Source organism: Salmo salar, chromosome ssa28 (genome assembly GCF_905237065.1).
Source record: "Salmo salar chromosome ssa28, Ssal_v3.1, whole genome shotgun sequence".
In the NCBI taxonomy this organism is placed as follows: Eukaryota; Metazoa; Chordata; class Actinopteri; order Salmoniformes; family Salmonidae; genus Salmo; species Salmo salar.
In genome coordinates, this window is record NC_059469.1 from 41,347,449 (window position 1) to 41,359,897 (window position 12,449).

The 12,449-nt window shown below is 43.8% G+C and overlaps 1 protein-coding gene across 1 annotated transcript; it reads right to left on the reverse strand.

Annotated features, from left to right (window-relative positions):
• Positions 1-574: 574 nt before the first annotated feature.
• On the reverse strand, positions 575-10,917 carry LOC106590011 (transmembrane protein 121). Its single transcript, XM_045710306.1, has 4 exons — positions 10,792-10,917; positions 10,362-10,510; positions 2,930-3,105; positions 575-1,797 (listed from the first exon to the last, which is right to left on the reverse strand). The coding sequence occupies exons 1-4, from the start codon at positions 10,910-10,912 to the stop codon at positions 1,245-1,247; spliced, it is 999 nt and encodes a 332-aa protein (XP_045566262.1). The 5' UTR covers positions 10,913-10,917; the 3' UTR covers positions 575-1,244.
• Between the last annotated feature and the right edge of the window lie 1,532 nt (positions 10,918-12,449).

Consider the following 12,449-nt stretch of genomic DNA (forward strand, 5'->3'; position numbering starts at 1 on the left):
GGCTAGGGTCAGTCTGTTACATCTGGAGTATTTCTCTTGTCTTATCCGGTGTCCTGTGTGTATTTAAATATGCTCTCTCTAATTCTCTCTTTCTCTCTTTCTGTCTTTCTCTCGGAGGACCTGAGCCCTAGGACCATGCCTCAGGACTACCTGGTATGATGACTCCTTGCTGTCCCCAGTCCACCTGGCCGTGCTGCTGCTCCAGTTTCAACTGTTCTGCCTGCGGCTATGGAACCCTGACCTGTTCACCGGACGTGCTTGTTGCACCCTCGACAACTACTATGATTATTATTATTTGACCATGCTGGTCATTTATGAACATTTTAACATTTTAACATTTTGACCATGTTCTGTTATAATATCCACCCTGCACAGCCAGAAGAGGACTGGCCACCCCTCATAGCCTGGTTCCTCTCTAGGTTTCTTCCTAGGTTTTTGGCCTTTCTAGGGAGTTTTTCCTAGGGAGTTTTTCCTAGCCACCGTGCTTCTTTCACATGCTTTGCTTGCTGTTTGGGGTTTTAGGCTGGGTTTCTGTACAGCACTTTGAGAATATCAGCGGATGTACGAAGGGCTATATAAAAATAAATTTGATTTGATTTGATTTGATTTGTTCTTTACACCAGAAGGTGTTGTCTTTAACAGAGTTTAGAGATCCTGTTCTTTACACCAGAAGGTGTTGTCTTTAACAGAGTTTAGAGATCCTGTTCTTTACACCAGAAGGTGTTGTCTTTAAATACTGTTCTTTACACCAGAAGGTGTTGTAACAGTGTCTAGAGATACTGTTCTTTACACCAGAAGGTGTTGTCTTTAACAGTCTAGAGATACTGTTCTTTACACCAGAAGGTGTTGTCCATGTCACCATATTATCCTCAAGGAGAGTGTCCAATGTGTTCCAATGATAATATACATTCAGATTGGTATTATAATCTTCTTTGTATCAAGGTTCTTCATAAACATTCTCCATGTCTCTGCTCTATACTCCATAAGGATCCCGTGTACCTTCGATCAGTGACAATATCTATACACTGCTTTATGTTCTATTAGAAGTGTAAAGTGTCCCACTGAACAGTGATAATATCCATACAAGGTTTTTCACGTGATGTTGACCATTGCCCTGTAGAGTCCTGATGGTCATACATGATATTGGTACATCCATGTAGATTTTGGTCAGAGTCAGATGTTCCTGTGTGTCCCGTGTATAATACCCTGAGGGTCATACATACATGGTATGATCCTGGTCTCAGTCATGTATGTTGACATGTAGTTGTGACCTCTGGCAGAGGGAGGGGCAGGGCTATCTGGTCCAGGAGGACCACCTGCGGGTGAGCAGTCATCACTATAGAAACAGGGTGTCCAAGACCCTGGTTACCATGGTGATGCGGTACAGAGTTCCTCTGTCGTTCCAACCCGAACGCAGGAGGAGTGTTCTGTAACTGCCTCCTGTACTGGAGGAAGCTACAGGTCTTTAGTATGATAGCTAACACATTCTTCCCTATCAGGATCCCACTGACCCGGGCATCCTTATACAGCAGCATGTTACAGCCTCTGATCAATAAGGTTAAAATATTAATGGTGACCAGGCTGAGGATAGGATACAGCATCATCTTGTGTGGGACTATATTGATGCCCTGCATGGAGATCTCACTAAGAGAGACACATGGGAGGACTAGCAACAGGATGTAACAATAGAAGAACATCAGTCCTTCAGCCCACAGAGGGAGACCTTTCTTCAGGGGTTCCCAGAGATTAGCCTGAATATCCAGGATATCTAGCAGGTCCACCACCACCCAGAACAACCTGAAGACAGGAGAGGAACAAGATCATATAACAGAAAATGTCTTTATCTCTTCCATTAATTTACAAATAATGGACATGTCTTAATGGGTTAACCCCCATTAGAATGGGTCAGGTCAGTTCTACCTGTTAGAATGGGTCAGGTCAGTTCTACCTGATAGAATGGATCAGGGTCAGTTCTACCTGCTAGAATGGGTCAGGAGCAGTTCTTCCTGGGTCAGGAGCAGTTCTACCTGCTAGAATGGGTCAGGTCAGTTCTACCTGTTAAAATGGGTCAGGTCAGTTCTACCTGTTAGAATGGGTCAGGAGAAGTTCTACCTGGGTCAGGAGCAGTTCTACCTGTTAGAATGGGTCAGGTCAGTTCTACCTGTTAGAATGGGTCAGGAGCAGTTCTACCTGTTAGAATGGGTCAGGAGCAGTTCTACCTGTTAAAATGGGTCAGGAGCAGTTCTACTTGGGTCAGGACAGTTCTACCTGTTAGAATGGGTCAGGTGCAGTTCTACCTGTTAGAATGGGTCAGGAGCAGTTCTACCTGTTAGAATGGGTCAGGAGCAGTCCTACCTGGGTCAGGTGCAGTTCTACCTGTTAGAATGGGTCAGGTGCAGTTCTACCTGTTAGAATGGGTCAGGAGCAGTTCTACCTGGATCAGGACAGTTCTACCTGTTAGAATGGGTCAGGTGAAGTTCTACCTGCTAGAATGGGTCAGGTCAGTTCAGTTCTACCTGTTAAAATGGGTCAGGTCAGTTCTACCTGTTAGACTGGGTCAGGATCAGTTCTACCTGATAGAATGGGTCAGGAGAAGTTCTCCCTGGGTCAGGATCAGTTCTACCTGTTAGAATGGGTCAGGTGAAGTTCTACCTTTTAGAATGGGTCAGGTGAAGTTCTACCTGTTAGAATGGGTCAGGAGCAGTTCTACCTGTTAGAATGGGCCAGGAGCAGTTCTACCTGGGTCAGGAGCAGTTCTACCTGGGTCAGGTGCAGTTCTACCTGTTAGAATGGGTCAGGGGACGTTCTACCTATTAGAATGGGTCAGGTGCATTGTACCTGGGTCAGGTGCAGTTCTACCTGGCCCAGGGCAGTTCTACCTGGGTCAGGGGATGTTCTACCTGTTAGAATGGGCCAGGGGCAGTTCTACCTGTTACGGAGCTCTTCTTTCTTCTTGAACGGCTGTACGTACTCCATATGGTCTATGGCCACTAGACCTACAAACAGCACCGGGACACAGACTGAGAGGAGTAGGGTCAGGGCCTTACGGGCCAGAGCATCCAGAGACTTCCTGTCAGCCTTGTAGTTCTGGTACACAAAGTACACCTGGAAAACAACCAAAAAGTAAATCAATAAAATATATTTTATACAGCCCTTTTTACATCAGCAGTTGTCACAAAGTGCTTTACAGATACGCAGTATCACTCCTACTTCTGCTCCCTCTCTCCCTTATTGTCGTCTGTCTACTAACCACCGGTCCTGGCAACCCACATTGTGCACACCTGGCAACCATCATTGCGCACACTTGCTCCCCATCGTTACACACACCTGGACGTCATCACCACCCTGATTAATCTCCCTTCATATAGCCCCCAGTAGCTTCTGTTATCAGGCAGTTTTGGTTACGTTCAGTATGCTGCTCCTGTTTTGTAGTTTCTTCATGTTTATTATTATTAAACTCAACTTCTGCTTCCTGACTCGCTGTGTATACGTTACAGAATACTGCCTCTCGAAAACATAGAAGCAGCAGAAGTTAAGGATATCTATCTCCCATATGGTCGACGAGCAGGAACACCTACAGCGTCAACACCATGATCAACTTGGTACGGGTAATGGATGAGGACCTCCACGTTCTCCACCACCTCGACAACAATTATCTGTCCTCAGATAATCGCATGGTTTGCTTTCGCCGTAAAGCCTTTTTGAAATCTGACACAGCGGCTGGATTAACAAGAAGTTACGTTTTATTTTGATGTATTACACTTGTGATTTTATGAAAGTGAAATATTTATAATACTGTAGTTTGAATTTCCAGCTCTGAAATTTCACCGGATGTTGGCCAGGTGGGACGCTACCGTCCCACCTGCCCATAAGAAGTTGTTAACCTCTTACATCTAGACGTTCCGCTAGCAGAACACCTGCTCCAATATCCAATGATAGGCGTGGCGCGAATTACAAATTCCTCAAAAATACAAAAACCTCAATTTTTCAAACATATGACTATTTCACAGCATTTTAAAGACAAGACTCTCCTTTATCTAACCACACTGTCCAATTTCAAAAAGGCTTTACAACGAAAGCAAAACATTAGATTATGTCAGCAGAGTACCAAGCCAGAAATAATCAGACACCCATTTTTCAAGCTAGCATATAATGTCACAAAAACCCAGAAGACAGCTAAATGCAGCACTAACCTTTGATGATCTTCATCAGATGACACACCTAGGACATTATGTTATACAATACATGCATGTTTTGTTCAATCAAGTTCATATTTATATCAAAAAACAGCTTTTTACATTAGCATGTGACGTTCAGAACTAGCATACCCCCCGCAAACTTCCGGAGGAATTTGCTAACAATTTACTAAATTACTCACGATAAACGTTCACAAAAAGCATAACAATTATTTTAAGAATTATAGATACAGACCTCCTCTATGCACTCGATATGTCCGATTTTAAAATAGCTTTTTGGTGAAAGCACATTTTGCAATATTCTAAGTACATAGCCCAGGCATCACGGGCTAGCTATTTAGACACCCGGCAAGTTTAGCACTCACCAATATCAGATTTACTATTATAAAAGTTTGATTACCTTTTGTTGTCTTCGTCAGAATGCACTCCCAGGACTGCCACTTCAATAACAAATGTTGGGTTGGTCCAAAATAATCCATCGTTATATCCGAATAGCGACGTTTTGTTTGTGCGTCCCAGACACTATCCGAATGGTAAAGAAGGGTCGTGCGCATGGCGCAATTCGTGACAAAAAAATTCTAAATATTCCATTACCGTACTTCGAAGCATGTCAACCGCTGTTTAAAATCAATTTTTATGCCATTTTTCTCGTAGAAAAGCGATAATATTCCGACCGGGAATCTCCTTTTCGGCAAACAGAGGAAAAAATCACAAAGACGGGGGCAGCCAGGTCACGCGCCTAAGCCCACAGTCCCTTGATCGGCCACTTGAGAAAGGCGATAATGTGTTTCAGCCTGGGGCTGGGATGACGACATTCTGTTTTTTCCCGGGCTCTGAGCGCCTATGGACGACGTAGGAAGTGTCACATTAGAGCAGAGATCCTTTGTAAAAGATAGAGATGGCAAAGAAGTTCCAGAAATGGTCAGACAGGCCACTTCCTGTAAAGGAATCTCTCAGGTTTTGACCTGCCATTTGAGTTCTGTTATACTCACAGACACCATTCAAACAGTTTTAGAAACTTTAGGGTGTTTTCTATCCATATATAATAAGTATATGCATATTCTAGTTACTGGGTAGGATTAGTAACCAGATTAAATCGGGTACGTTTTTTATCCAGCCGTGAAAATACTGCCCCCTAGCCATAAGAGGTTAATGGAAGTCTCTCAACATAATCCAGGTAGAATCAGGAATTCCCCACAGTAGCTGTTTAGGCCCCTTGCTTTTTTCAATCTTTACTAATGACATGCCACTGGCTTTGAGTAAATCCAGTCTGTTTATGTATGCAGATGACTCAACATTACACATGTCAGCTGCTGCAGTTCGTTCTACTAAGCGATATGGAATTGTTTAAAGAAGCTCATACCAAGGATAATTTTGAATTTTAAGACCCCTTGAAGTATCCCCCAAAAATAATATATACAGTGGGGCAAAAAAGTATTTAGTCAGCCACCAATTGTGCAAGTTCTCCCACTTAAAAAGATGAGAGAGACCTGTAATTTTCATCATAGGTACACTTCAACTATGATAGACAAAATGAGGAAAAAAATCCAGAAAATCACATTGTAGGATTTTTTATGAATTTATTTGCAAATTATGGTGGAAAATAAGTATTTGGTCAATAACAAAAGTTTATCTCAATACTTTGTTATATACCCTTTGTTGGCAATGACACAGGTCAAACGTTTTCTGTAAGTTTTCACACACTGTTGCTGGTATTTTGGCCCATTCCTCCATGCAGATCTCCTCTAGAGTAGTGATGTTTTGGGGCTGTCGCTGGGCAACACAGACTTTCAACTCCCTCCAAAGATTTTCTATGGGGTTGAGATCTGGAGACTGGCTAGGCCACTCCAGGACCTTGAAATGCTTCTTACGAAGCCCCTCCTTCGTTGCCCGGGCGGTGTGTTTGGGATCATTGTCATGCTGAAAGACCCAGCCACGTTTCATCTTCAATGCCCTTGCTGATGGAAGGAGGTTTTCACTCAAAATCTCACGATACATGGTCCCATTCATTCTTTCCTTTACATGGATCAGTCGTCCTGGTCCCTTTGCAGAAAAACAGCCCCAAAGCATGATGTTTCCACCCCCATGCTTCACAGTAGGTATGGTGTTCTTTGGATGCAACTCAGCATTCTTTGTCCTCCAAACACGACGAGTTGAGTTTTTACCAAAAAGTTCTATTTTGGTTTCATCTGACCATATGACATTCTTCCAATCCTCTTCTGGATCATCCAAATGCTCTCTAGCAAACTTCAGACGGGCCTGGACATGTACTGGCTTAAGCAAGGGGACATGTCCGGCACTGCAGGAATTGAGTCCCTGGCGGCGTAGTGTGTTACTGATGGTAGGCTTTGTTACTTTGGTCCCAGCTCTCTGCAGGTCATTCACTAGGTCCCTCCGTGTGCTTCTGGGATTTTTGCTCACCGTTCTTGTGATCATTTTGACCCCACGGGGTGAGATCTTGCGTGGAGCCCCAGATCGAGGGATATTATCAGTGGTCTTGTATGTCTTCCATTTCCTAATAATTGCTCCCACAGTTGATTTCTTCAAACCAAGCTGCTTACCTATTGCAGATTCAGTCTTCCCAGCCTGGTGCAGGTCTACAATTTTGTTTCTGGTGTCCTTTGACAGCTCTTTGGTCTTGGCCATAGTGGAGTTTGGAGTGTGACTGTTTGAGGTTGTGGACAGGTGTCTTTTATACTGATAACAAGTTCAAACAGGTGCCATTAATACAGGTAACGAGTGGAGGACAGAGGAGCCTCTTAAAGAAGAAATTACAGGTCCGTGAGAGCCAGAAATCTGCTTGTTTGTAGGTGACCAAATACTTATTTTCCACCATAATTTGCAAATAAATTCATTACAAATCCTACAATGTGATTTTCTGGAAAAAAAATTCTCATTTTGTCTGTCATAGTTGACGTGTACCTCATCTTTTTAAGTGGGAGAACATGCACAATTGGTGGCTGACTAAATACTTTTTTGCCCCACTGTACATTTTTTTATTGTACTTACTGCTATTAACCCATACAAACACATTGAATAACAGATTCACTACATGGAATGACAGATACTTTCTTGTGGACTATCTAAAGAAAGATCAGGAAACATAAAACATTTTTGACATGTATTTAACCCCTTATTTTTGTCACTAAACAGTTTCCATATACTGTATTGTCGTGTCTTTGGCTATGCCGGATTAAGTGATATGACATGCTAACCTATAAAATTCTCTCTGTAATTAATATTACCTGATTAAGCTAATCATGTAAATGTAATTAACTAGAAAGTCGGGGCACCACGGAAGAACGTTTATAGAGCCGTTATCTTCCGAATAAACTCTTAAAATACTTAGTAATATTTTACATCGATAGCAGTCAATATTAACCCTTATCTTATTTTCAGTCTCATAATGAAAGTTGTAAATTCTTCACGAACCCTGGCTAACAAGTTGAATCAGCAATACAAAATTGGGTTTAATTATTTATTTACTAAATACCTAAACTAATCACACAGAATTACAAATATACAGAAAACTTCCCGGTGGAAGGAACAGATATGACGGCTGGTTACACAAAGGAAAGGGGGTTGGGCTGAATGAAAGAGCGGGAAGATGTAGGAACAAAGAAACAGCAGCTATGCTATCGTAAATACATTATCTTATGCATTCTAAATTACCGCCCATTTGGAAAAGGAAAACGCAGTAAATATTTACTCTGAGCTGCGCTTCGGTAGGTTGGTCGTAGATGCTGGCCGGGTTGGCCAACAGATCTTCCTGTCCTCGGAAGAATGTCTCTGGTGGTAAATTGGATACGTGGTGGTATCTTCGTCTAGTTGTTAGACTGGATCCGTCGTCCGTCCTTTCCTAGCCCCCGTCTACAGCGGCCGCTGCTAACTCAACGGCTAGGAAGTATCACTTCTGTAGTGAATAAGCTCAAAGTTCATACCATTCGCCACCAAAGCTCACGCCGAGGTTGGCTTAGTTCTGTACTTGACGTGTGTCCTTCTAACGTAGAGGCTGCAGACCTCACATACTGGAACAACGTGGTTATCTTTTCGTCAAAGGCTTATATAGTGGAGAGGGGGAGGGAGGTGTTTCATCGTTTATAACCCCTCCTCTTCACAGGGGTGGGCCACTGATCAAGCAGGGCACTTTCCTTATGAAAACCCAAATCTCTCATTTGGAAGCTAAAATTACATTTAATCTCCTAACAAACAATTTCAATATCAAACATTTCAATTGCATAACAATTCCATGTTACTCTGATAACTAGAGGGTGTATACTTTCTCAGGTACAGTTTATGTCGTCCTGTCATCAGTCATAATGTCTCAGATGACAACCGAACTGATATACATACTCATTACGTTCCCAAGCATATTTCCAACTGGTTTTATTACCAAAATATGGTTCCTTTTCCCCATTTGTTTGATGTTCCCAGACTCTCTATGTTTAACACAGGCTATTCAAGTCCTTCAGTAGGGTCAGAGAGGGGAAGGGAGAAAGGTATTTATGGAGGGGGGGGTCATAAACCTTACCCACAGGCCAACGTCATGACAGTATACTTCCATTCATTTTTTTCAACTGGTACCGGGTACCTTCAGACGAGTCTTGTGAGGCCTGTGGGCATCCTAAAGCAAAACAACCGATATGTACAGTACCAGTCAAACGTTTAGACAGACCTACTCATTCCAGGGTTTTTCTTTATTTTAATGAATTAACACATATGGAATCATGTAGTAACCAAAGTGTTAACCATATCAACATATATTTTAGATTCTTCAAAGTAGCCACCCTTGGCCTTGCTGACAGCTTTGCACATTCTTGGCATTCTCTCAACCAGCTTCATGATGAATGCTTTTCCAACAGTCTTGAAGGAGTTCAAACATATGCTGTGCACTTGTTGGCTGCTTTTCCTTCACTCTGCGATCCAACTTATCCCAAACCATCTCAATTTGGTTGAGGTCGGGTGATTATGGAGGCCAGGTCATCTGATGCAGCACTCTCCTTCTTGGTCAAATAGCCCTTACACAGCTTGGAGATGTGTTTTGGGTCATTGTCCTATTGAAAAACAAGTGATAGTCCCACTACGCGCAAACCAGACAGGATGGTGTATCACTGCAGAATGCTGCAGTGGCCATGCTGGTTAAGTGTGCCATTCTAAATAAATCAGACAGTGTCACCAGCAAAGCACCGCCACAACATCACACCTCCTCCTCCATGCTTCACGGTGGGATCCACACATGCAGAGATCATCCGTGCACCAACTCTGCGTCTCACAAAGACACAGTGGTTAGAACCAAAAATCTCAAATTTGGACTCATCAGACCAAAGGACAGATTTCCACTGGTCTAATATCCATTGCTCATGTTTCTTGGCCCAAGCAAGTCTCTTCTTCTTATTGGTGTCCTTTTGTAGTGGTTTCTTTGCAGCAATTCGACCATGAAGGCCCTTGAATGAGTAGGTGTGTCCAAACTTTTGACTGGTACTGTACGTGTATTGTGGGAGTCTCACCATTGCACAGAGGGGTCATATTAGACAGAAGTTGGCAGATTGGCTGTACCGACTTCAGACGAGTTCCAAGACGCGTGTGGGAGAACACCATTGTATTCATGAGAGTCATCTGTCCATATGTGTTATGAAACGTAATGTCATGTAGTATTTTAAACAATATGTCTTATGTTCCTGGACCCCAGGAAGAGTAGATGCTGCCTTGGCAACAGCTAATGGAATCCATAATAAATACAAATACAAAAATAGAGGGGTCTATTATTAGTTTGTATGCCAAACCGTTCGGACGCTACAAACGATTTTATGATTTTTGGGATGTCTCCTTTTTTGGTTTTTTTTTTCACCTTCATTTAACCAGGTATTTATATATTATATACATATAACCCTTTATTTAACTAGGCAAGTCAGTTAAGAACAAATTCTTATTTACAATGACGGCCTACACCGGCCAAACCCTACCCCGGACGACGCTGGACCAATTGTGCGCCGCCCTATGGGAGTCCCAATCACTGCCGGTTGTGAAACAGCTTGCAAGCGAACCAGGGTCTGTAGTGATGCCTCTAGCACTGAGATGCTGCACCACTCGGGAGCCCAATTAAACAAAAAGGGAAACAACAAAATGACAACATCAACAGCAAAATGAAAAATGCTTTGTAAATACCTTGATCTCCAGAACAAAGATATAGAGGAACCAGAGTATCATGGCGTAGCCTCGCTTGGCGGTCCGCACCTCGGCCCCGACCCAAACCGCCACGTACCGCAACACGATGAGGAAGCACAGGTCCCCTACCATCACCATGATACAGATACCTGTTCCCCAGAAAAATGTATTATTCATAATAATACTAATAATGATACAGGTTTAGAATTGTATTTTTGTCATTCTCATGCTCCTGCACTATGGTTGTTAGAATTGTGTTTTTGCAATTCTCATGCTCCTGAATTGTGTAAAATAATTCATTATTATGTCCTATGTATTTTATGCTTCATTTGTAAACATGGCACCCTTTTAAAAGAGACATCGGACTCAATGGAACTTCCCTGACTGAATAAAGGTTTCACAATAATAATAATAATAATAATAATAATACCTATCTTCCTGGGCCCGTGGTTCTGTTCCACCAGATAGGCATCGATCAGGGCCATACTGCTCATGATCAGCAGGGTGGACAGGCAGACATGGGGCTGGTTGATGGGAGGGGGGGGCACCATCCTGACTGGGGCAGGAGGAGGTCTGTTAGAGAGGGTGTAGGGTGGTCCTCTGCTAAATAAAGGCAGGTTAAACAGGGCTGTTAGAGTAGACTGTAATGCCTAGTTAAATAAAGGTTAAATAAATAAAACAAATGTTCCACTCCATGGCTGGGGTTTTCACGGGGGAAGGGAGGAAGGAGGGGGTAGGAGGAGATTTGTGGAGGAGGGAGGGGGAAGAAGGGGGTAGGAGGAGATTTGAGGAGGAGGGAGGTAGAAGGAGGGAGGTTTGTGGAGGAGGGAGGTAGGGAGAAGGAGGGGGTAGGAGGAGATTTGTGGAGGAGGGAGGGGGAAGAAGGGGGTAGGAGGAGATTTGAGGAGGAGGGAGGTAGAAGGAGGGAGGTTTGTGGAGGAGGGAGGGAGGTAGGGAGGAGGAGGGAAGGAGGAGATTTGTGGAGGAGGGAGGGGGAAGAAGGGGGTAGGAGGAGATTTGTGGAGGAGGAGGAGGGAGGTGGAAGGAGGGAGGTTTGTGGAGGAGGGAGGGAGGTAGGGAGGAGGAGGGAAGGAGGTGGAAGGAGGGAGGTTTGTGGAGGAGGGAGGGAGGGAGGTAGGGAGGAGGAGGGAAGGAGGTGGAAGGAGGGAGGTTTGTGGAGGAGAGAGGGAGGGAGGTAGGTAGGGAGGAGGAGGGAAAGAGGTGGAAGGAAGGAGGTTTGTGGAGGAGGGAGGGAGGGAGGTAGGGAGGAGGAGGGAAGGAGGTGGAAGGAGGGAGGTTTGTGGAGGAGGGAGGGAGGAGGGAGGTTTGTGGAGGAGGGGTATGGAGGGTCTTCCGTAGACAGTAGTGTTTCTCTCAATGCCTGCTGGCTGGGCTGTTTGACAGTAGTGCTGCATAGCTCTGCTCTTGGTGAGGTTGTGGAGGAAGGAGTCACCAAAGAGCCTTAGTCTCCCAGTATGGGGGCAGTTTAGACAGTAGTGCTCCTCTCCATGGCTTTTTAAAGAAAATATTTCACCTTTATTTAACCAGGTAGGCCAGTTGAGAACAAGTTCTCATTTACAACTGCGACCTGGCCAAGATAAAGCAAAGCAGTGCGACACAAACAACAACACAGAGTTACAAATGGGATAAACAAACGTACAGTCAATAACACAATAAAAAATATATGTACAGTGTGTGCAAATGTAGAAAGATTAGGGAGGTAAGGCAATAAATAGGCCGTAGTGGCGAAATAATAACAATGTAGCATTAACACTGGAGTGATAGATGTGCAGATGATGATGTGCAAGTAGAGATACTGGGGTGCAAAAGAGCAAAATAAATAATAATATGGGGATGAGGTAGTTGGATGGGCTATTTACAGATGAGCTGTGTACAGGTGCAGTGATCAGTAAGCTGCTCTGACAGCTGATGCTTAAAGTTAGATAGGGAGATATGATTCTCCAGCATTAGTGATTTTAGAAATTAGTTCCAGTGGCAGCAGAGAACTGGAAGGAAATGCGGCCAAACGAGGAATTGGCTTTGGGGATGTCCAGTGAAATATACCTACTGGAGCGCGTGCTACGGGTG